We start from the raw sequence: 26,949 nt of genomic DNA on the forward strand, positions 1-26,949 counted from the left end.
CAAGCACTGAGGGGAACATCTCCTTCTAAATAATACACCTTAACCAAAATTATTAATGATGAATATTTGATTAAAGGTTCAAGCTTCTTTATTAAAAGAGTAAAAAGGGCTGCTTAAAATTTTGGTGCAAAATTACCCTTAAAGACCTAGAACATTTTTGGAGCACCTGACTCGCCTGTTCTTTTCTTTGTTTTTATAACCCATTATAGCAGTCAGCATCAAGTGCCATATATCATGTTAGACAGGAGAACTTAAAGTTTCAATCTAGCTCATTTAAATTTCCAATTTTACATTTATTTTGTGTTAGAATGGATGAATATACCAGATTTAAGAAAAACGGCAGCAATTATTATTTTATTTTTTACTCAACTCAAACAACACCTCCTTGAAGTTTGGATTTTTTCCTTTAGAAAGTTTTACTTAGATATTCCATATTTCCAGTGAAATTTTGTCTACATGTAACAATCCCTAAGCAAGTTATAGCCATTTATTACAACATTATTATAGGTGATTATTACAACATTATTATATTTTCAGTGAAAAGTTAAATTTACTGACAATGTATGAATGAATGAGGCATTTATATAACGCTTTTCATTTGTACTACTGTACACCCAAAGCGCTTTACAGTCATGTCAGGGTCTCTCCTCAACCACCACCAGTGTGCAGCATCCACTTGGACGATGGCACCAGTGTGTTCACCACACACCAGATACCGGTGGAGAGAGGAGAGAGAGTGATAGAGCCAATTCAGTGGATGGGGATTATTAGGAGGCCAAGATTGGGAAGGGCCATTGAAGGGAATGTGGCCAGGGCACCGGGGTTACACCCCTACTCTTTTACGAGAAGTGCCATGGGATTTTTAATGACCACAGAGTCAGGACCTCGGTTTTATGTCTCATCCGAAGGACGGTGCTCTTTTGACAGTGTCCCCATCAGTATACTGGGGCGTTAGGACCCACACAGACCACAGGGTGAGCGCCCCCTGCTGGCCTCACTAACACCTCTTCCAGCAGCAACCTGGTTTTCTCAGGAGGTCTCCCATCCAGGTACTAACCAGGCTCAGCCCTGCTTGGCTTCAGTGGGCAACCAGTCTTGGGCTACAGGGTGATATAGCTACTGACCATATCACTGAATGTCACTGAATGTAAATGTATCCAAAAACGTTCAGGAACCAAAATAAATAGAAACATTGTTATATAATAGAACACTGAAGCAAAAGTGACTTTTATGGTATATATATATATATATATATATATATATATATATATATATATATATAATATATAATAATATAATTGTCACGGGTGGTTGCAGGAAGGCAGACGCCGACGGAGACGAGAGATATATTTCCAAGAACGAAGGTTTAATGTAATTTAAACACAGGACAGCAGAACAGGTAACACACACTAAATATAACGGAGATCGGAACATGATAGATTGAACAGACGGAACTTAAATACAAACACAGATAACACTGATTAACAGAACACAGGTGATACAGATGATGAAGATTGACTAAACAGGTGATACAACTGAACTGATAATGACAGTAAACATAACGAAGGAGTGGCGGGAAAAGAACAAAGAAAAAAAGGAACAAATCAAAATACAAACCAAAAGTCCAAACATACACTCTGACACGTGACAATAATATAATTATATAATATATAATATATTTATAAGTTACTTGCTTCAGTGTGTGTGTTTATGTATATATATATATATATACTCACCTAAAGGATTATTAGGAACACCATACTAATACTGTGTTTGACCCCCTTTCGCCTTCAGAACTGCCTTAATTCTACTTGGCATTGATTCAACAAGGTGCTGAAAGCATTCTTTAGAAATGTTGGCCCATATTGATTGGATAGCATCTTGCAGTTGATGGAGATTTGTGGGATGCACATCCAGGGCACGAAGCTCCCGTTCCACCACATCCCAAAGATGCTCTATTGGGTTGAGATCTGGTGACTGTGGGAGCCATTTTAGTACAGTGAACTCATTGTCATGTTCAAGAAATCAATTTGAAATGATTGGAGCTTTGTGACATGGTGCATTATCCTGCTGGAAGTAGCCATCAGAGGATGGGTACATGGTGGTCATAAAGGGATGGACATGGTCAGAAACAATGCTCAGGTAGGCCGTGGCATTTAAACGATGCCCAATTGGCACTAAGGGGCCTAAAGTGCGCCAAGAAAACATCCCCCACACCATTACACCACCACCACCAGCCTGCACAGTGGTAACAAGGCATGATGGATCCATGTTCTCATTCTGTTTACGCCAAATTCTGACTCTACCATCTGAATGTCTCAACAGAAATTGAGACTCATCAGACCAGGCAACATTTTTCCAGTCTTCAACTGTCCAATTTTGGTGAGGTTGTGCAAATTGTAGCCTCTTTTTTTCTATTTGTAGTGGAGATGAGTGGTACCCGGTGGGGTCTTCTGCTGTTGTAGCCCATCCGCCTCAAGGCTGTGGCTTCACAAATGCTTTGCTGCATACCTCGGTTGTAACGAGCGGTTATTTCAGTCAAAGTTGCTCTTCTATCAGCTTGAATCAGTCGGCCCATTCTCCTCTGACCTCTAGCATCAACTAGGCATTTTCGCCCACAGGACTGCCGCATACTGGATGTTTTTTCCCTTTTCACACCATTCTTTGTAAACCCTAGAAATGGTTGTGCGTGAAAATCCCAGTAACTGAGCAGATTGTGAAATACTCAGACCGGCCCGTCTGGCACCAACAACCATGCCATGCTCAAAATTGCTTAAATCACCTTTCTTTCCCATTCTGACATTCCGTTTGGAGTTCAGGAGATTGTCTTGACCAGGACCACACCCCTAAATGCATTGAAGCAACTGCCATGTGATTGGTTGATTAGATAATTGCATTAATGAGAAATTGAACAGGTGTTCCTAATAATCCTTTAGGTGAGTGTGTATATATATATATATATATATATATATAGCCTATGTGTGTGTGTGTGTGGGTGGGTGTGTAGGCTATGTGTGTGTGTGTGTGTGTGTGTGTGTATTCAATCTGAACATGAACAACAGACACAAATAGTGCAGCAAGTAGTGTAAACAATTGTGAATATTGTCTTGTGCAACAAAAATACAAACATATTTTCACAAACTATTTAAGAAGTATTGGGTTTCTTTGACGAATCAATGCTGATCAAAACTTGATGACGCAATCACATTCACTACGGAGCCTCTGATGTCCAAAAGAAAAAAAACGATATGATCATAAAAGCCGCGAATCTCCTATTTAAATGACTTTTTAAAGCATAAAGATTGGATTAGTGGTTCAAAAGTTATTAAACATTTAAGAACTATAGTTATTTTAGCCGCCGGTGGCTGTATGGTCTTGCAGCCAGATTTATTTATTAACATCAAGGCCAGATGTCTTCTGCTGATGGTTATGAGTTACCTATCTATGATTAAAAGTGTGTATACTGGTGGGGGAAATAAAGCAAGGTATGGGTTTATTTTCCTCTCATATTCATCTAACCATAACGTGAGATTTTGGGTCAATGTGTGCACTTTTTCTTGTAATGCAAAAAGCTACACGATCCATTAAAAAACTGGTGATGTGTAATATATAGTATATATATATATATACGTATACACATATATAATGTAATCAGATTCCAAAAATAAACTGTAATCAGATTCCAAAAATAAACTACTAGTAATTAGATTGTTTTACATTTTTTAATATTTGTAATCAGACTACAGTTACTTTTTATTTATGTTATGTTATTCTCACAATGGCTGTAAATTATGCATAATTCATTAAGTCTCCCTACAACATTTTTTTAAAATCTTTTTTATTCCTTTCTAAATAAAATAGACTTCTAATTAGATTCAGAAGGTCATTTAGGTTTGTGGAATTGCAAACACAGACCAGTCACTTGCCAGGGGAACTAAGGAGAAACCATGACAACCATGAATTACTAGAACTCAGACAAATGGTGAAAATAAAAACTAGAAAAAAAGACTAGAAATTAAACAAGACAGTGAAACAGAACATGACTGTGACATAAAAGAAAAGAAAAGCACATCTTCACGCTGTAACCATAGTCCAAACTGAGGAGGGAGGAAGGGAGGGAGGGCTCTCTGGAGGAGGACGCGGAGCATGCAGAGGAAGACACCCAACAAGACGATGACCAGGGAGAAGACGATGATGAAAAGTCAAGTCAAGGCAGAGCTAATGACTGGGAAGCCTCAGCCTCTGTGCAGCAGAGTGGAACCACTGGAGGAGCCGAGGGGCTGAAGGGAGACAGCGGGGACAAGGCAGAGGAACTGTATGGCTTTGCCAGTGGAGGAGGGAGAGGGAGGCTGGGCGGGACCATTCACAACGAAGGAGACTTGGTGCTGGATGATGAAGAAGACTTGGAGCTGTGCTTAACCAGTAACGACTTGGAGCTCATCCAGCACATCACATAATACTTCCTCATCAGTATTAAATCAGTCAAACTGATATAGCTATATATAGAAAACGCATAGAGAGTGGTCGAGTTTCACTGAGGGAATATCCATTTTCGCAGTAAAAAGTATTGTGTTCTGTCAGGGGTTGCGTGTGGTTAAATCCAAGTTAAGAGATGCATTACGTAGAATGAACGACAATAACATGAATGACTAGAACTCAGACAAATAGTGACAAAGAAAACGGACACTGCCCACTGTACGATTTATAATACTCCTTTACAACTGTTGCTTGTCAGACTGTATGAACAACATGATCCCCGCTGTAAGCAATGTCACACTGTGGGATCTACCCACTTCTATATATTTGTACATCAGCTGAAGTTGTTGTTGAATTAATAGTATAAAAGGAACATTGTGGCAATCCTATTATTTTGATCATGACTGATTGCTTTCATTATAAGAAAATCTTAGTAATAAGAAATGTATTCAATATAATATTTAGCTGATAATTAACTGCTTTTTTGTTACTCTACAGATCTGTGAATCAAAAAATAAGCAAATACTTACTTTACAAGTATTTGCCCTATGATCAAACCAAACAGATCTGACAGTTTGACTTGATAACAGATGACTAATAGACAGAATTACAGGTGACTAATAATCACTCTCCAGAAAAATCTATGAGCTGCTGGTTCTAGAAAACTCAGCTCAGCTCTCAGCTTTTTAAAACAAGTGCTTGACCATGTAAGATTACAAGTTAAGCACTGCAGGTTTGGTAACATTAAAGCCTCAAAGGTTACAAATCTCTGCTTGACAGAAATCGTCTCCGCTACTTACTTAGAGGAAATAAGAAGGATGAAGCCAGAGTTTATTCAACATAATCAGATAAACACAAGGCCATGCAATTGAGGCTAGTGTGTAATTGTCATGTATTGACAGGAATAAGAAGGACTGTAATTATACACATATTGCTGTAACTGTATATTACATACTACAGGTATTGAATATAAGTAAAATGATCACCCCTTCATCAGTATTACATAAGCACGGGTTATTAAAGACCATTTCCATGTCACCAAATTCTAACAAAATCACAAAAACTGCACCACCTTGTGGTAGGTCTTTTTAAAAGGAGCCTTTATATTAAATCAATGTTTGGTAGAAATGAGGACCTATACAAATATTATTTTATATTCATGTACTGCTTAATTAGTACAGACATTCATATTTTGGTTCCAGGCCTGTTAAAAAGTTAGTGACTGCACGTTAAGCAGATTAGATGGTCATTCCTATGCGATCATCTCAAGCCTGAAATTCACAAACACCACTTCCAAAGGACAGTCTCAAGGACTTTATCCAGTAGCTTTCAAGTGCTTTCAAGATCAGAGGACTTAACCTGCCTAAAAAGAATATGAAATGTACCTACTTTTCTGTTTATTTAAATTTTAAAAAAATCTGAAAATTGCATAACTTTAACTGACCACTGGAGGATGACATGAGAGTAGGGGACCAAAACATTATTTCTTGCATACACATCCAACATTGTTATTTCTTGCATACACATCCAACAATTTGTCATTTAATGCTTGATGTCCGACTCCCAATAGGCCTTAGTCAATATCCAATGCTCCATATCTACAGAAGACAACATTTATAATTGCACGTATCTGCTCTTCTCCTCTAAATCTGTACACAAACAGTTTGTTTCCCTTAATTCTGCAACATATATAAAAAAAAAAGATATATATAAGTCTGGGATTGCAGTAGCCAACATGGATTAATTAGATTATAATGATGATTAAATGATATACCACTGAATAACATTTAGCAAGTAAGGTCATGCACTTAAATGTTTGCACATCATCCATTTGTCCTAGATGCACAGTTTAGCGCCTGCGCAATCAAACTACCTTGCCCTACTTCTGGACCAAGAGCCGTATATACCTGAGCGCATTCATCGCCCCCTCCTACTCGAGCTCTCATTGCAGTAGGAGGGTCCATGTGCACACAATGACGTCGCTACGCAAGTCTGTCTGAGTCCTCCGCTGTTTGTATTAGTCTTCAGTTGGGCGCCTTCAACAATCTAGCAGCAATGTGCACGTAAACAGAAAACTGTCGACAGGACGTTTCGGTGAAGTCGCTGTCGACCGTTGTACGCGTACAGTGCGCTGTCGTTAAGGATCTCGCGTCATGCGCGCGGCAGTGTGCGATGCGTTCAGCTGTCACAACTGAAACTAGTATGCAAGCAGTCGCAACACTGGGAATACTTCTAAACACAACTTAACGGCACTGTTTAGTGTCATTTTCTCCGTTTTGTCCATCGGATTACTAGTGGCCAGCAGTAAAGATAACTGTCAAAATTGGATGTCATAACTACGGTAAGATGTCTTAATATTATTATGATCTCACTGAAGAACAAACTGTATGAACTACTGCAAATGCAGACGCGTTAAACAAAAACTTGTCTAAAACTTGATGTTTAACTTGACAGGATCCCTGTGCTGTGCATGAAGTGCATTTCCACTTTAAAGCGATGAAAAGAAACATGTCATAAATAAACAAATAGGCCTATAATTACAACTGCATAGTAACAATAATACAGTTATCAATGTATCCTACACAGACATCCTTTGCATCAGAAATGTTTGACGTTTTCTCGGCTAAACTAGATAAATCCACAACCGACTGGATTTATGCAAGTGTATACTTTTCATCAGTATCGTTTATGCTAACGCATATCAAATATCAAATCAAGCCAATATAAAATATGGTATAGCTTGTTATATCAAAGCTTAATCTCTTTCGTTCCGTCGACAAGTTCTTAATGGGATATAGCGTATATGATTTATTTCGCGTAACGTTACACATCTTATTTACTGTACTAAAGTACAGTGCAGAGTTGAGCGAAACTGAAGTCAGACAGATGGGGCACAATAATTACCAGTGATGTTCTGGCTGGTTAGACAGTGAGAACAGCGGCGAGTAAGATGTATTCTTGTGAAAATGCATGCAAACATTCATACTTATTTAAGCATGCTTGATTCACGTGACGTCATGTGATGAATAAACTGCATCGCAACGATATTTAGTCAGGAGTTATTTTGCAAAAGAATCAACTGCGTCACACGCATCATTCTGGAGGTCGCTAGCTTTGCAATGCAGCATGAATTATCACGCGTCTGAACTAACACGTAAAGTTTTTATAGGCTAAACATAGAGCAAAGTTATTAATTTAAATTCTACAAAGAATGTCGTAGCAGTTTTGTGGCTAAAAAGCTTATAAATAAAAGACTGACAGATCGACGGGACCAATCCGTGAGTGGCGTGATAAACTCTTGGCGACAGTGTGTCTGCTTCTGTCCAATGGTTGCGCGCTTAAGCACGGTATCGTGGGAAGAAAGACGATAGGGGGGAAAAAACAAAACATAAACAAAGAACTACGTCAAACGTTTAAAGCAACATTGTCGTTGCCATTTAACTTTGCTTTTAAAAGTGCGATGCCTGAACTAACTGCATCTCGCTAGAGAAGAGCTAGGCTACTTATGACTGACTTGGTATGGATGGTGAAATAAGTCTGTAGGCCTATACATGAATGATAGTTTAAACTCACAGCGGTCGGCTTTGCTTTCTCCTCTTGGTGCCTGTTGCAACAGGATGGGAAATTAACTTTTTTTGCTGAAATTTATCAGCCACTCTTTTTTTGTGCTCGCCTTTTTTATTTATTTGTGGGGAACATGAATAAATACACAATGCATTGAATCCTGACAGCTGTTGTCGTTTGTTTTCAGATATCAGTTATTTTTGCATTCACTCCGTCTCTGCATTGCAAGTCTCAGTCCACTATTGCTTTTTTGGAGGCATGTTTAGGATGCCAGCACCAGGACGAATTACTTAAGGGGGCATTTGGGATTTCAGAAGGTGCAAACATATGTCATTTTACCAACTAAATGTAACACTGCTAAAATGTAGCCTACTTGTGTTGTATCGTTAACATCTGAAGGACAAAAGGAGTCTCTTTGTTTTTAAAACATAGGCTACCAAATGTATAATTATAATGAAGATAAATATTTTTTATACCATATTCTACTTTTCTAAACATAAAATAAAAAACAATAATAATATAAATAATATAAAAATCCAGAAACAAAGAATTCAAGATTCTATATTAAACTATAAATACTGTAGAAAAGATGGCTATTACCAGTAATGAGACTGCCTGACAGTACACATGGCCGTGAACACTGTGAATAAGTGGTAGAAGTCTCAGGTTCAAATCCAGAGTAAGCATAAATATAGCACTATATGTCAGTGGATGTATATGGGGGGTGGAGTAACATTTTTATTAACTTGACCTGATCTGTATGATATTATCATCCCTCCTAAATTTTTTGTCTTTTAGCAGGTAAAGGACATTTTTATGGTGCAGACAAATAGTAGCTGAAGTTAGAGGGGGCGGCAAAGTAAAGCACAGGGAGTTGCTGAGAAAAAGTTACCTGCTAGGTCACAATTCATATTCAATGAGAGGGGTGAGTGGATCCCATGAAACTACCTCGAATGAAGAGCGTTGCATTTGATGTCTGCGGAGGCAGTGCCAGGATCCAGCACTGCTAAAAGAGTTTCATAGTTAATTTACAGATTTACTAATTTAGTGGATTCACACAGCGTGGTGGTGAAAACATAGTAAAGCACATGGGAAATCTAAAATAAATTTGTCAAATAGAAAACCTTTCAGGTTGGGGTTGACCGTGGATTGACAAGAGACAGCACGGCCCCCACATTTAGGAAGAAGAGGGCAATTGCACAAAGCAGCAAAAAGCGGCCCATTTAAATCTGAGGATAGAAATTGGTCATGAAAAACAAAAATAATGAATGTATTAGGTGAAAAATGTACCATTTGACATTTGTAAAGCCAAGTGAATCCTATAAATAAATGATACATTTCTTTGTAATCACAAAATGCAAATATTTATTTATTAAAATAGGATGTCTATAATGCATATCCAAAAATATTCAAACTAAACCAGTAATGATTATGTGTGCTATTTGGTTTGACAGTCTAACTAATGAGATTTCTTTGTACTAATCAAAACAGTGCCATTTTGACTGCAATGTCTAAATGTCTCTAATTTATTGGCCCATTAGGTTTATCAAATGATCCAGGTATGGAGACTAAAAGATACCAAAGTTACTCCGAAGGGGCAACTCCAGAAAACAAATGGGCACAGATGCCAAACACCATGGAGTATTGCTGTTCTGCAGAAGATAGTTTGACAAACAGTGATGTGCTCATGGATATTGTAAACTCGAGCAATGCCCCTAATGTGCCATCTGTGTGCAAGGACAACAACTTTAAGACTACCGAGACAACAGTGCTAAGAGTTAACCAGAATCAACCATTACCGTTTCCCTCCTTCAACAACTCCTTCCACAACCGCAAGTCAGAAACAGATTCAAAGGAGCTCTCCAAAACGGTTGCTGAGTCTATGGGCTTGTACATGAATGCTGCCAGGGAGGCAGATTTTGGCTTTTCCCAACATGGTACTGTGGGTGGGCAGGGTAGCCCAGGGAAACTGTATCCTCTTTGTGGGAAAGCAATTGAAGACAGCCAGCCCAGATCAACTGGGAGCCCAAAGATGAAAGCTCCCCCAGCTTCATTCCCACCTGGGTCCCAACAACCCAATGGTGGCCCTCAGGAGTGTGCTGTGGTCTCTGCCTCAGTGCCCTCTGGAATGGCCTCCGTTCTTTCTTGCAGCACTGATGGGTCTGGCCCCATGTCTAGTCCTACAGGACACAACATGGTGTCATCCACTACCAGCCCCACCTACTTTGATTCTGATTGTCCGTCGCTGGCTTCTGCCAGCACCAACTTGACCCAAGGTCACCACACCAGCCCCAACACCTGTAGCCCTGTAAAATCCAGCATGGTGGGGTCACCTCCACTGGCTAGTCCACTCAGTGTTATGAAGTCTCCGGTTTCCAGCCCTCGTAGTATAGGTAGTGTGAGGTCACCACTTTCCTGTAACACCAACATGAGATCATCCGTCTCTAGTCCAACAACAAATGGAGGCAATACCTGTAACATTAGACCATCCATCTCCAGTCCGCCCACTGTTGGAAGCATGGCCATGTCCAGTCCCAGGAACTCATCAAGGGGCTTCTCTGTCTCTAGCCCTCCCAGTGGATTGGGCCTAGTGCAAAATGACGTCAACAGCCCTGAGAGCCGAGAGCATGACTTCAAGGGATTCGAGTTTCCGAAGGTAGAGAACGTGGATGGGGAAATATTTAACATCGGATTGGATGCTATGGGAGTGGCCAAATACATAAAAAATGAACCTGGCACTGATTACAGGAGCATGTGCCTAGGCAGCAGCAAGAGTGCTATGCCACACTCTCCATTCGTGACTCACATTAAGACAGAGCCAAACAGAGAGGTGACTTGTTCGAACCTCCATTTTGTTGAGCCACAGCACTCTCTGGGCTGCTTTCCTTCTGCAGAGACCACATACTTGTCTTTGAGGGATAATATTGACGAATATAGTCTTTCTGGGATCTTGGGACCTCCTGTTTCTTCTCTGAATGGCAACTATGAACCTGGTGTGTTTCCTAACAATGGCCTGCCCAAGGGGATTAAACAGGAAACCAATGATGGCAGCTATTACCAAGAGAATAATAATGTGCCCACGTCGGCTATTGTTGGCGTTAATTCAGGTGGACATTCATTTCATTACCAGATCGGAGCGCAAGGAACAATGTCGTTTTCACGCCACAATTTGAGAGACCAGACGAACCCCTTGTTGAATCTAATTTCTCCAGTTACTGGATTAATGGAGACGTGGAAAACTCGCCCAGGGTTGTCACAGGGGCCTCTCTCTGCCAGGGGGGACGGCTATCCAGGCCCAGTCTGCCTTACTGAAAACATGGAAAGGTAAGACACCAGCAGGGAGTTTTTATTAGTGTTATGCAACAAGATGAGGCAGTGCTTTAAAAAATGTTGTCTTGTATTTTCTTGTTCTCGAAAACATTAGTTTAATCCTATCCCAAAAAAAGTACCAAAGTAAAAGAAAAACATGAAACCATTTGAGAATTTAGCAAAAGTTGCAATCTCTTTGAGAAAATTTGCTAAAATTAGGCTAATTCAATTACATTTATCTGGGAGCTAACAATCAATATTAATTGACAGACAAATGGCTCGAATTTGAAACATCCTCTTTTTTCTAATGGCTTGCCACTTTTGTGATGCACTAAGTCTTCACTTAAAATTCACCCAACATTACAAGGCAAGTGTTCTACTAAGATCCACTATAGGAGGGAAGCAAAGTTTCCTTCTTATCAGGCTTTTTTTCTGTGATTGTGAACATAAACATAAGTTATTGTGTTGTTATCAGAAGGCCCTGGCAGATATTGTGCAATGAAATATATCTTGTTATTGAGTCCAGTCATTATGCAGCAGCATCATACATAATTAATAGTAGGTCAAGTACCTTTCTCTCAAAAACAATGATAAACAAGCAGTTTTTATGAAAGGCTCTTAAACAAACAATGGGAGATATCGAAGAAGACAGAAAGTTGCTTAATTAATGATTTGAGACAAGGAACTGATTGATTTTAAGCCAGTGCTTAATGCTCAATAAAAAATAAAGCAAATAAAGCTGAACTGGATATATAGCATACAATGACTGTTAGGGCGAAACTTTGAAACTGAGATTGTGACTATAGCCACCATAGTCACTATAGCCATTGCAATATGAATGTTGAATCAACCGCAACAGGCCGTTGGAAATACTCGCCAGTTACTGAAGTCATAAATGTTTGCTTACCAGACTTTATATTATCTGGTTGCATAATTTCTTTAACAAGCTTGCAAAGTACAGGAAGCCCTAAACAGTTCTAATCTATAAAGCATATCCCATCTGACAGGCAAAACTTTTATAAGAGTCAGATGTTTGCTGAGTTAACTGAGTGATGCATTAAACCCCCTTTTCAGAATGTGTTCATTTGATGCTATTCTGAGACGAGGCAATTACAGCTAGCCGAGCTCTAGCAGTATAGCTAATGATTTTCACCCCATCCCAGATGTCCTCTGAAACAGTCAGCCAAGCACTCATTCAAAATCTTTTTTTTTTCTTCTTTTTTTTTAACCACACTAATGATATCAGGAAATATGTAACGCTAAGTTGGCTAATGAGATATAGTAAATGTCAGTTGTCTATAGGTTTGTAGCTTTCTGTCATGTATCTTTCAGCTAAAGAGCTTTCGTTTTAAGTCTAACTTCCATAATTCATTTAAACAGGTCATTTTTTAAAAGTCTGTTTACTTAAGAGTGCAGATTCAAGCTGAGCTCACCACTGTAGCACCATCTATTATGGAGCAGTCCCTTCTGACTGGCTACTAGGCTGCAGTGAATTATTTAAGTTTATGATTTACATAGCATACTGTCTTAGTGCTATTTAATTGTTAATGTACAGTTCTTTTTATATAGGAGGTTACGGGAGGTGTGGTCAAGAAAATAGATTTTTTTTGGTAACATTAAAATAAAGTTCAGTTAGTACATTAGGTAAGATGAACTAGAAAGAAAAGCGTTTTAAAGCATTTATTAACCTAAGTTAATATTAATTAATAAATGTGCTAATTCATGTTAATTTATGTTACTTTCATAATACATTATTTTAATTAAAATTTTTAATTAATTAATGCAACTTTAAATGTAAATATTAACATGACCAAAGATTAATAAATGCTGTAAAAGTATTCTCCATTGTTATTTTCTTGATAGAATAAGTAATGATGAAAAAAGCATCAGCATTAAGTGTAACTGGAACAGGAATTTACATACAAACAAACAAACAAAAAACAGTGAGGACTTTGCCTCCTCATTTCAGAACACCACTGCACGCCACTGATCAAGAGAAACCCATTTTTATTTTTTACCCAAAACCTTGGCATATATAGTATAGCAACATTTAGAAATGTTCAAAATTTTTCTGCTGCCTCAATGGTTCTGAGCTGTCACCAAGTTTAAATCTATAACTAATACACCGAACAAACCATGAGTGAGTGACAGAGGTGAGAGGCACTGATCTAAAACCTTATTTTTCCTTTTGTAACTGAAAGGTTAATATTCAGGTTTTAGGGGGATGTCAGTCAGGTAAGAGAAAAAAGGACTACAAATATAGATAACTAGGTATGAAAGATACAATGATACAGCGGTTTACTTTGAAGGCAACCTATATCGAGGGAGTCACATCACTGCTGACAGGATCAAAGTCACCCTCATCCTAATGAGATCCAGCTTAGCCAGAATGTCAGAGTAGATGACAGTCAGAGGTGGGATGGCTCACTGCCACGCTGGCCCCAGCTGGCCCTCAACATCATGCATTACGCCTGGTCAGTCAATATGTATGTTTTTTTTTTCTCTCTCTTTCTCTCTGTTTTACTTTTATATTCTTTTAGTCTTTCTCTAATGTTTCTTTCTGTGTATCTGTTTTTTGCCGCCTCCTTCATAAGCCATTAGGTTCATCATAGGAGCCTTATGGTACTCACACAGATCTTTGATATCCACATTAACTATAATCCATTATTGAATCAATTACACGTTAAAAGATTAAAAATATGTCTATATATATATATATATATATATCAAAATCAACCAGAAGGGCTGAAAGAGAAAAGCAAGTGAGAAAATGACATAGGAAGAAAAGGGGGGGTGGGGAGAGAGACATTTTTGGTGCCTTCAAGCTGTGCATGGTAGTGTAAGGGAAATCTCTTCATGCCTTTGTTTTTCTTATTCCTACACTGTAAAAAGTGCTGCCAAAACGACAACCTGCAGTGTTATGTTCATTACAACTTTTTGAGCCACTCAGAATTTAATTATTAATATTGACAATCTAGCTGAAACTGACATCCCATCAAATAAAGTAGAAATAACAATTATTGATAAGTAAAATATTATAATGATGAAAACAACTACAATCAAGCTACTGCTGGATGCAACCAGTAGAATGCATTTTATTAAATAATGAATGAAAGAATAAGCCGTTTGTTGTCTGAATACAATAAGGAAAATTGACAGTGAGTATTAATAGAGAGGAATGGAAATCCCCTTTAACCAAAATAATGCAATTGAGTGATGCAGCATAGCATAGGGCAGCAGGTCACACCACTAGCATTTTCAGTGAATTTCAAGCTACACTTACTCAGAGCAGAAGTCGCTCTCTCACACACACACACACACACACACACACACACACACACACACACACGCACGCACGCACGCACGCACGCACGCACGCACACACACGTATGCATATAATAAATCAATATTTATATGAATAATATAAAAAAACATTAATAAACAAAATAAACAAATGATATGTTCATCATGAGAACAATTAATTATTATTTTTAAATGTATTTTTACTCTACAAAACTTGCTCTAGCTTATTTAGGGCATTTTGAGTGCAGAAATGTATGCATGCAGTTTTGAATGAAGTTTTATTTCCAGCTGCAGACAAGCTGAAATTAGTTTGAAGCACAGAGACTCTATACCATATTGCGTAGTCATTCAAGTAAAAGAAACACAATTAAAACGTATCAAATAGCACATTGTCCATACATAGGCTTCTATGTTGAAAGAGCATGGTAAAAAATCCTTTATACAGCAGAATTTCATATGGCTGGACTGAGTATGCCAGATGAGGTATGTTAAGGAAGCGGCAGTACAGGAGGAAGAGAGGTCTTTGCTCTGGAGTTGGGCCAACTCTTAATGTTCCTCCAGCAGATGAAAGGGCATATCCCTGTGAGAGCACTAATGAGCTCTTAATTGTATGTTCTTCTACAAAATTAATGGCCAGCATAGATTTGATAAATTTGGACGTGGCTGGATACTAATAAACCAATTAAATCCCAACCTCACAAAAGCTGCCCCTCTGCACGATAGGCTGCTGACAGGGGCAACACCTCTGTTCATTTGTGACGGTGAGCAGGAATAGAAAGAGGTGGGAAATGGAAGTGGGAAGTTTGGGGAGTATGGACAGTTTCCTCTGAGTCCTGCGCCTGAGAGAACAGTGTTGGAAACTATGTGCTGCTTATTTGGGAGTAACAAATGCCTGTGGAGATGAATACAGCTTTACAGTTCTACCCGTCGATTCAATCCCAAACCTTAAAAACGTGTCAAGAAGTCATTACGTGTTCCTCTGACTCCCAAGAAATACCACTTCAGCATCCTGTTTACTCTAATAAAAAGACTGTCAACTTTTAAAAAGGTGCAGTTCACCTTACAATTTGGGATAGTTCACAGAAAAATGAAAATTCTGTGATCAGCATTATGACTTTCCAAAACTGTTTGACTTTCTTTCTTCTGAGGAACATGAAGAGAAATGTCCATACAACGCAAGTCTGTTTGGTTACCAACATTCTTCAAAATATATTTTTGTGTTAGGCTGAAGAAAGAAATGTAATCAGGTTTGGATTGACCTGGGTGAACTATCCCTTTAAGGTTCATTTTAGCCTAATCTCATAACAGTGGGTATTAAAACAAATCCAGCAATGACAAAAAACAAACAAATGCATTTATGATACAGAAGTGTTCGGATCTCTGCTTTGCCTGAATTTAGAGTATGATGTTTACAGACAGGTTTTATTTTATTATATCCATCAATATTATGTATTTCAAATCAAATATTAGTCACAAAGTTTGAAGTATTTTAAATATGTAATACAAACAAGTTATAAATAATTATTTTGCCTTCTTGCTTCTGTTTCTCTGAACAATGATAGTGTATCACAATTGATGGTGACATGTAGAAAATTAAGAGTTTGCTCTCCAATTACTTGAATTGATTTCCATTAGAATGTTGGCAATGGCAAACTAATAGTTGGGATGTTGAAAAGGCAAATTAAATTCTCTTGAACACACAAGGTTTCTTTGCACTCTATTAGAAGTGCAGCTACTGTATGCTTGGGATTCTGGGTCTGTAATGGCTGTCCTCATTTGAACTTCTTCCTTAAACAGCATTTGTTGGGCTAGGTTTCTTCAAGGTAGCCGTACCTTCCCATATTACAACAGTACCAATTCTTCATGCTGATTAAAATCTCTATTATTTACTAGCATGTGGCCAAGCAACACTATAAATAATACAGCAAACCCTTGAAAAATCATGACAGTAAGATGTAAATCATCTGTATCTTTCATCCTAATTATTATTATGTGTATATATAAGCATCTATAAATGATTGTGTATTTTATTTTTTTGTGAGGTTAGGGATATTAAGGCAGATGGGCCATTATATTCAGAATGACTTAATTGAATGTCATAGAGTGCATTAAAGGTGCAGTGTGGGATTTCTAGCGGCATCTAGTGGTGAGGTTACAAAGCAATGAGGTTTCTTTACAAAGCTAAATTAAGAAATGATGTTTACTTTATTATTCAGTAAAACGATATGTTATTGCGAATATTATTGTTACTTGTTCATCATCGCGTCAGTGTTTTATTCGCTGACTTTAGCTAGCTTCTTTGCACGAAGAACAACATAGTGACGAAACGCGTTTGTCCGTTTAGGGCCACTGTAGAAACATGTCGACGCATTTCGGGGACCCGCGGTGTATTTAGATAGAAATGGCTCATTCTAAGGTAATAAAAACATAACGGTTCATTAAGTAAGGTCTTTATACACCACTGAAAACATTATAGTTATGTATATTATATTGCATTTCTGTCTACAGCTTACATAATGCACCTTTAAGTAAATTCTGTAATATACATATGAGTGTCAGATCTTTAATTAATAAAAAATATGATCTGAGTTAAGAATTTATACACATGATTGTTCCTCACAAGGATTCAGGGGAGAGTACAAACAAAATCTTTCAAGCAGAGACCCATCACAAACAATCCAAAGTGTTATTTGAATGCATTCTTTGATTCATTTGAATCAATAGCGCTGCATAGGCAGGTCATGTGACCTCTAATACTTCTCACGGAGCGTCACAGCGCTGCTGTTTTCTGCTGTTAGCTGTGCATGACTGCACAAACAAAAGAGTAACTTGATCATTCACGTCAAATTGTAGGTTGCTTAAGTGTTGTGGGAAAGCTTCAGCACTGTCAAAGGATTGTGGATGGAAACAGGTGAATCAGGCATATAGATCGGATTGATTGGCAAATTCGCCAGCCATTGATCAAAAAGCACTTTAATTTGTTAATTTTTCAGCCTGAGCTGTTGACAAAATAGGTCAAGCTCAGTTAAAAAGGGGAGAGCAGGAGAGCAATGACACTGTCTAAATGCATTTCACCACACTACACTCGCATAGACTGACCACACCTTTAGTATGCTTGATAAATCTTTCAAAACGGTCAACACTGTGGCATCAGACATGACCTAGAAAGCAAACTCAGCTCCCCCACCTCCCTCTGAACGCATTTGTGGGAAACAAACACAAGCTCCGTTAAGCTTTGTTGGGTCTTGAGTTGCACCCAGAAAATGAAAAGCCTTTTTGACGTGACTGGGCTATAAGGCACTGGGTCCACAAATAAACGTTGCATGCCCTGGAGACAGCCAGTGACACACAGAACCAGCAGGTAAAAAGACACGGGGAGGTGTCAGGTGGCACTTTATAGAAAAGACACTATATCAAGTGAACACATCCACAGTGCAGTCTCAAATACAAGAGTAAACCTCAGCAGGAAGTTCAGTGGCTTCTATTACAGGAAAAGAAAAATGGTATGTGGGGTTAAATCAGCACCGTGTGAATATTTACAGGTATTAAGCACAGCCTTATGGAAGCCTGTTCCCTTAAGCCCAATGTATATTTTGGTTTTTAAGCCCCGGGTATACTTCATTTTCCATGTTTCACTCTCGCACACACGGCTGAAGTATAGGCTACTTTGGTCTTCACAGTTAAGCGAGGATTCGCGCACAGTGTGCGTAACACAAATTTTGTTTGGTTTTGTTTTGTTCAGGTCACACATTGTGGTGTATTGAATTTGTTTAGCACTAATCAGTTATTTTACAAGGTGGCAACACTGGCCCTTGCAGGCTGTTGTTTTACAGTAGAAACGAAATTAAAGAGACAGAAGAACAACAACAACAACAAAATACAGGAGACTGCAACATATGCCTGCACTGACAAACTCTTGTGTGTGGGAGTAATGAGATAGCCGAAACTTTAGTTTAAAATAATACTATAAAATTTCTTTTTATCGGTTATGACTTCTGGAGAAAAATAGCACAGACACTGCTGGACAAAGATGAAACTTTCTAGAGCGCATGTTTCGACCGCCTGCGTTCGCGCACGCCATCAAATGGAGTATATTTTGAAAGGCTAGGCACTAAACATTAAAAACTGCATTAAAAAAACTAAGTATACTTTTGGCTTTACAGTAGCCTAAAACAAAAACGTAACTGGAACTTTATATCTCACAAGTTGTCACAACTGCAGTTTTACTTCTTGTACTGTAGCTGCAACAGTGTGAATTAATATCTCACTCTTGCAACTTTCTCTCTTTTGCGGCTTTATTTCTCATTATGTAACTAGCAATTACAAAATTATTTCTCATAATTAAGACTTATCGCATTGCAACTCACTGTACATCTCACAATTGCAACTTTATTTTTCACAGTTGGCCTATTTCTAATTTTAAACAATTGTGATGATTTATTTTAATGTAACTGTTTTGCAAAATTTTAAAATTAATTTCTCATGATAACGACGATTTGATTTCACACAATTGCAGCTCACTGTACATCCCACTATTGCACAGTTTACTATCTTATTTTAAGCTATTTGTTTTGTTTTTTGTTTTTTGTTTTGTTTTTTGTTTTGTTTTTGTTTTGTTTTTTGTTTTGTTTTTTGTTTTGTTTTTTGTTTTGTTTTTTGTTAGTTTTTTGCTCTGAGGCAGAAAATTACTTCCGTGCATTTTAGAATATCATGTTAAAAGGAGTCAGGTAATAATCTATATATTTTTATAACAAATGTATATGGAGAGTGAACTAAGGTGAATCATGTGATTGTACGGGGTATGAAGTTTGCCTCAATATCTCAATAGCGACTTCTGTCCATAGTAATAGTTCTACCAGAAAGACTCGGGAGAAATAATAATGTAACAAAGCATAAATTTATCGACAGCCCAGCAAGCAATTATTTATAAAGTTATTTGGCGTAGGCCCCGTCCGTAGTGCTTAATCCGAGGGTAGCGGATCTGCATTTCCTGCCTGAAGACGAAGGCAGGGGCGCAGCCGACCCCCCGGAAGGTATAGACAGGACCATCATGGTGGTGGTGTGGTGGGGAGGGTGGAGGTGATTGTTGCGTCAGCATCTGCGAACTCAAACATGTGTAAGTACCGATCTTTTATACAGCAAGTATAAGGACATGATTGGATAGATGTGAAGGTAATAGTGACGTAGTAATTAAGTCTTCCTGGCAGAACTTATGCTGAAGCTTCATTTTTGAATATAACCACCTGTATGTTGAACCTCATACTCATGAGTGTATTCAGAGCCTGTGGCTATGTTGTGTTGTTTCTGAACACCTGATGCACAGCTTTGAGGCTGCCCGGGGCTGAGTATGCCGAACCCCCACATTTCACCACACTGTATTCGGGCAAGTTCACGTTCTGTTTACTGCCAGCCTTTGTTTCTACTGTCATCAGTAATTTAGGGACAAGCACTCTCTCTTTTGTGTGAGATTTGTATTTGCCTAATCAGAGAGAGCGAAACGTGTGGCGGTTTGTTTTGTCTTAAGGAAATTAAGCAGCCAGTCTCTTGTAACATTGCAAACTGGAATGTTCTAGATATAAATTCCTTGTTTGAAGAAAGAAAAGTAAGAGGATTGGAGAGCAATGCAGAAAAAAAGAGACCACAGTTTGTGATTTAAAAAATCTGCACGTCATTACAGCAGTTCAAAACTCCTGACCTGTCAGGGAGGGAAAGTATGTCTTTGCTGGTAATACCCTTGCTGTGGACTACATCTTCATCATGAAATGGAGTATTTAATTCTTGTGTTACAATAAAGGAATATTTAATTAAGCATTTAAAGAGATAGTTCACTCAAAAATGTATAACCTGTCATAATTTACTCAGTGCCACATTGTTTCAGATATGTACAACTTTTTTCTGCAGAACATGAAAGAAGGTATTTTGAAGAATGTTTTTGTCCATACAATGAAACTCAGTGGGGCTCAAGTCAAATCACCTTTATTTGTAAAACTCTTTATACAATACTGATTGTTTCAAAGCAGCTTTACAGAAAATTATACAACAGATGTTTCCATCCAAAGTTGTGAATTTAACTTATGTGCAAAATTGGACTATCGCTCAAAACATTTGCGAATAAAGCACCATTTCCGTTCAGTGCGTGTGCCAAAGAGAACAAAATCGTCATTTCCTGACAAACTGGCGCTAAATATCACTAAGAAAAATGGAAGTTGCTGCAGTAGGAAAAGCCATTGTATAATATAATTTCGTATATGATAAATTACAAGTTGAAATGTTATCTTATAAAGTTATCTTGCTTTCGAAGGCAGATGCCTGCTGTTTGGGAACGCAGTAAGACAGTTCTGGGACTGGGAGGTAATTATACTGAACCATTTTGATGACAGACTTTGCTCAGGCATTTCAGAACAACCAAAACAGCATTTCAGATGCTGTGCAACAAGATCGGACCGGTCCGCTAGTTGGACTAGTTATGCTGTCCTATCGCAAAGTCACATTTCTTTTTTGATGCACATCGAGGAATTTATTTAGTAAATGTGTTTCCATCATAAATTATGCGCATGTTTTTTTATTGGATAAAAAGTGTATCCGACTCATTTGAGGGCATACATTTTTTTATGCGCATTTTGGCATTTCCATCCACTGTTTTTTTAAATGCAATATCCCAAAATACAATGGGTGGAAACATACTTAATGATGTAAATAGAGTTCATTTCGGCTGTACAGCAGTTATAAAAGAAAACAGTGTCACTTGCTGGGTTTCCATCCAAACATGAAGCAAATCTTTTCAAAGTTTGCAAAAAACAAATAAAAAAACATGTGAATTAGATGCATTTCCATCAAGTTGTTCGAGCGGATGATAGTGGTATTAGTAACCGACCAACAGTTAATGAAACACACAGTTAATGATCCAGTACCATGATCCAGAAACGCTCAGATCCAGTACCATGATATGTTTTTGCAGTTACTACAGCCACAAAAATATGAGAAAAATAAAATTATTGTGAGGACCTAATATATCACAGCGTACCATCTACTATTTTTTAAAAAAGGACATCACTGCAGGAGAAATTATGAATGCTTTTAATGGGGAAGTTTTCACTACCCAGACTGCAGTAATGACCTAGATTTCCTACTTTGTTCTGTAGAGCAATAGCAAGGCCAGTGGTGTAACTGTTGGGTCAAATCCCCACCAGTGTTCATCAGCCAAACGATAAACGATTGGGCGGTTGAGGACAAAAAGTGCTGCTTTTATGGCAATTCACAGTGTCCAGCCTCCCCATTAACCCACTTTATTGATGTCACAAGTCATCTGAATAAGGCTTTGTATTCCCTCTGTTCTACTCTCCTGCACTTTGTTGCAAAGCCGTGTTTGGCCAAGCTAAAAACTTTTGAGAAGTAGAAGGAGCTCTGTCCGAGTTGTTATTGACATGTTTCACATGCCTCAAGTGCTTCCTCCATTCCGATACCTAAAAACCATGCGCCATGTTTTGGGAATGTGTGTCAGGGTGGTTTATGAGCACACCATTCTTAATGTCTGTTTGCCAGTAAACATGGAAGAATGGTTGAGCTGGATCCTCCTTTAATGTACAGTACAGCAGAGACTCCAACATATCCATGCATCACAAAGATGTCCATAGATATAAAAGAACACACACACATGCTGGATGCGCTCATGTAAGAGTGACAACAATTTGCCAAAGTATAGGGATAGATACATTTTTTTTATTTTTTATTATTATGTCATTCCAAACCTACAGGTATTTTACTTTTTCTTCTGTGGAGCACAAAAGTTTTTAGAAGAAAACATGGGCGTCAGAAGCAAAACAAATTTGGGTGTGTCATCCTCCAGATTTGTTTTACTGGAGTAGATTAAGGGTGTTCCCGAAAGCCAAATACCTTATCTGAAAAATGTATGCAATAATGAGTGAAGTGAATGAGTGAGAGTAAAAATGAAATTACCGGTAGCACAAATCTGTCTATGCGTGCATCTCTCAGAAATCAGAGCTTTGTATATTATTGTATGTATATTTAAATGATTTAAGCCTTGTACAATATGATACTCGAATGAATGGTTATAATAAGCACAGCATGATCACAAATCAAACAGCGTGTTAATTGCCGTCTCTGCGCGTCTCCGTCTCTCAGCAACCAAACCAGCTCTAATAGCCTATAATCAACTAAGATTCATATACATTAATAAACTATCCCGCCTTCTAAGTAAAAGAGTGTGGTATTTGTCCCACCCCTCCTCCACTGTGATTGGACGGCTGGGTAAAAAAGTGACAGTGATAAGCGCTGCATATTACCCAAAGTTGAACATTCTTGGCGACTGGAAAAATTAGTTAAAAAATTCAGCGCTCCCATTGTAAACAATTGGAAAAATATGCTAGCCTTGGGGAAAAACTCTTTGGTGGATACACGGCCTTAGTGAAAAAACTACAAAAAAGCATAAAGGTATCATACAAGTAGGCCATATGAATCTTGTCCTATATTTCAAGTCTTTTGAAGACATACAATATGATAGCTTAGTGAGGAAGAGACTGAAATGTACGTTTTTATTCACTGACAGTCTTGCAAACAGATAACTGAGTTGAAGAATCAGATCAGTCTGATTCATTAATGAATCATTCAGACCGGCTTTGTGAATTGGATCTATTTTTCGGTGAAAAGATTCGACTCAAAAGAATGATATTAATCGATCAGACATTTGAATTTCTCTCATTAGCTTTCATTAACTTACCAAAAATAGCTGGATGGAGGGCAAATGTCAAGATTTTCAGTAAATTATTTAAATTCTGGTTTGTTTATCATGCAGAACTACTATACTGCTTCAGAAGACTTTGAATCAAACTATTTGTATGATTTTTGAGCTTGATAAGCCCAGTCCTGACCCATTTTCATTATATTGAAAAGAGCTGCCTAGATAATATATATATATATATATTTTAAATTCCCCTTGTGTAGAAGAAAGCTATATAGGCAATGCAAGTAAATAATGACAGATTTTTTTTTTTTTTGACAAACTATTATTTTAATTAGCCTATATAAAGTAAAAACTAAAGTACTTCATGGACCTTGCCAAATGAACAAGCTCTCTTTTATCCAGACGCTCGTAAACTATATTTCATACACATGACACAAGAACAGTTAAATGAAGCTGAGTAATATTGCATTTCATTCAGTCTTTTGGCACATTTCAATATTTCAAAACCACTGGGATTCACAGTTGCAGGTTAATTCTCAAACAGACTCTCAGCTGCGCACTATTTTATGTTAGATCATCAGATAATATCCCATTTGTCTCTGCAAACCTCAGCTAGACAAACACAATCACATCTAATATCTTCTTGTTTTCTCTGTGGTGCTATAATGTTTATTAGATTTCTCTTTGTGGTTGTATTAGACATGCACTAATCAAATTTGTGCATCAAAATTGGACACAAAGCTGCATTTCATTTTTTTTAATTGGGAAGGTGCAAAAAAGGAGCAAAGCACTGTGTGAATTACACTTTTTATCCCATTGAGTTGGAGCAGCTGAGGTCTTAGGATCTATGACCCTGTTTGTTAGTGTAAAGAAGAAAAAACAGAGACTCTTTATCTTCCTTGAATATGGCATCATAAAATGTGAAGCAGTATTAAGATTAGAGGTAAAAAAATTAAATAAATGAAAGTCACCTTACTAGCATGGGAGCTAAGAGCAGACATGCTGGGTCTAATCAAGTGCCTCTATATTTGCACCTGAGGCTGTTTTTAATGACTTTAACTAACTTCCTTTGTAATGAGCAAGGAAAACAGACCATCGGCAATGACACACAGGCCTGAGAAGGGGCTTCATGGATAATCAGGCTCACTCCACCTGCTATTAGTGGTGTAGTGACAAGATGCCATGAAAAATATGTCTTGGAATTTGCCTTGCCCTGTCTGAATGCTGAGTCACTAGATATCGGGGAGTCGGATTTTGTCCAAGGGTTGTAGCACGCTGAGGAGTTTGGATCCCTCGGTCTCGATCCCCCCTGAGAATCATCAGCACTGGAAACGAGAGCATGTTGGAATCTTGCAGAAGGGGCTGCGGTCCCTCGGGAGCCCTTAAAAATTCTCTTTAGCACTTAACGTCGCACTTGAGACATAATAGTTGCTGCAGTTGGTGTGCTGTTTAGGCATGATCTCTTTCTCTTGCGATGTTAACTCTTTCAATGCAATTGTTGTCAAGCCATGGATGTCAGATCTATTTAGTGGTATCAAAAATGCTTGGTAAGCTTCTTTTTTTTTGTCGTGTTCAGGGCACAGTGTTTTTCAACTGCAGTGAAACTGAAAACTAAGGTGATGTCTTGTTAGCAATGTATACATTTCATAATAATTTTTTGAACATTGCACAACATAATTTTCTTAATCAGTATTTTTGTCTTGTTTTCAAGTAAAAAAACATAATCTTACGAATCCTATGAATGAATGAATGAATGATATGCTTGAACATGGCTGCAGGTTGCAGATTTTGGAGTTTTGAAGTGAAATTACTGGAATTTGGCAACATTTAATCATCTCCTCACTGGGACGGTTGCAGCATGACGCCTGTAAAGTGATATTATGGCAGCACATTAAGGTAATTGGCCTGCACTTGAGAAAAGAGGAGCAGCATTTATTAGGGGTTTTCACTCTGCAATCATTTCATTACTGCCAGTGTCCTGCACTGGTCGACCATGGGAACTAAGAGATGGTGTACAGAGATGGAACATATACAAAGACACTTATGAACTCTAAAGTGTGTGTTTTATTTGCCGCATATGATAGTGATGGTTATACGGCATTGTGTGTCATCCTTTTTTATTAGGATGGCAATATAAAATTGATGATCTGATTTACACTATCATCGATAGCCAGAGGGAAATTTCCTTATTGCTCCAAAGAGATGAATAACACCCTTGAAACCTTAAAAATTAAACTCACACCACTGAAATATTGTTGATTTATAAGGCTCTGCGAAAGTAACCTTTAGCAACTTAGAGTAGCAGAAACAAAGAGCTGAGGGAGCAGTTTAGTTTAGCCTTGGTCAGTGGATAAGATGTATGGTAGCTGTTTTAGACCAACAAATTCAGCATAATCTGTTTTCAATCATGCCATTAAATTGACATTTTAAAAAAATGACATTTTATAGTGTAAATAGCTTAAATTTAGTGTTTACTTTAGGTAGTCCTGACCAGGGTTGTCACATTTCAGTGGTCAATCTCAATACCAGTTAAAATATAGAGGATTCTCAATACCAGTTTTTATGTAACATCAAAAACTATAAACTCCCTTTTTTTTTTCTTTTTTTTTTTTAAAGGTAAATATAGATACAGCTATAAAAATAAATAAATATATGACAACAATGACAGGTAACTTTTTTCAGTAATAGTCATTTTTAAGCAAGTAACACAGAGCAAATAAAAACAAAGATACAAAGTGAAGTACTGTACAAGTTTGCCAGGTATTTAACAGCAGTATCTGCTGCACAGATTGAAAGAAAATAACATTATAATATTTAGTTTTTCTGCAATATACAGTATATTACGATATTAAAAAATGCTGGAATTTTCAACAGATGACTTGAATGGCTCTATTTTGGGGGAACAAATTATCAATCAAATAATATAGAAATATTGGGGTCATTTTGTAGGGAGGGCATTTGCATAGAAAACTAAACAAAAATAAATTTGAACTGCAATATTATAATCATTTAATATCTCATAATAATACAGTCAACGTGGTGCACACATGAGTTAACTAAACTACCTTGGTTGAGGCATAGAAAGCAGTGGCAAGGTTTTTGAACCTCTATTTCCCAAATCTATGCCTATAATTGTTATAAAAGAAAGAAAGGATTGTTTATTTATTTGATTTTTATTTTATACTGTGTGAATGTGGTGAAGGGAAGGAAATAAAATTTAGAGCACTAGCCGTGTCACAATATACATAATCATTCACAACCTGACATGGATTACTGTACATGTAAGTCATCTCTAACTAACCTGTGTGGTACAGACCTTAAATCTATTTATAGAATCAACAGGACGTTTAGCCAGGAAATAAAGAGTACGGCCAGCTATCCTTGCCTTATGTGAGCAAATCAGACTGTTCGCATTTCTCTTTAGCAACCATCTGGGCATTCAGTTCATTAAATCTGCACTAACAAGATTAGATCTAGTGCAAATGCCCAACAGACGGAACACTAGAGATGAAATGTGCCTATACTGCTGCTGTTCATCCATAGATTATGTCTATGGCTATTTTTTATAAATAATTGGAAGGAACATTTTTGTGTGT

The 26,949-nt window shown here is 37.8% G+C and overlaps 1 protein-coding gene and 1 long non-coding RNA gene across 2 annotated transcripts in view; both read left to right on the top strand.

Annotated features, from left to right (window-relative positions):
• Positions 1–6,399: 6,399 nt before the first annotated feature.
• Positions 6,400–26,949, top strand: part of nr3c2 (nuclear receptor subfamily 3, group C, member 2) — an 80,557-nt gene continuing 60,007 nt past the window's right edge. Inside the window, exons 1-2 of the mRNA XM_082163218.1 lie at positions 6,400–6,817; positions 9,582–11,364. Of these exons, the coding sequence (XP_082019344.1) occupies positions 9,602–11,364 (1,763 nt within the window). The 5' untranslated portion in view covers positions 6,400–6,817; positions 9,582–9,601. The remainder of the gene's footprint in view (positions 6,818–9,581; positions 11,365–26,949) is intronic.
• Positions 16,816–22,363, top strand: LOC309494055. Its single transcript, XR_014204196.1, has 2 exons — positions 16,816–19,232; positions 19,316–22,363. It is a non-coding gene; the product is annotated as an uncharacterized lncRNA (long non-coding RNA).

The sequence above is a fragment of the Leuciscus leuciscus genome, assembly GCF_965113295.1.
Source record: "Leuciscus leuciscus genome assembly, chromosome: 3".
Taxonomy (NCBI): domain Eukaryota; kingdom Metazoa; phylum Chordata; class Actinopteri; order Cypriniformes; family Leuciscidae; genus Leuciscus; species Leuciscus leuciscus.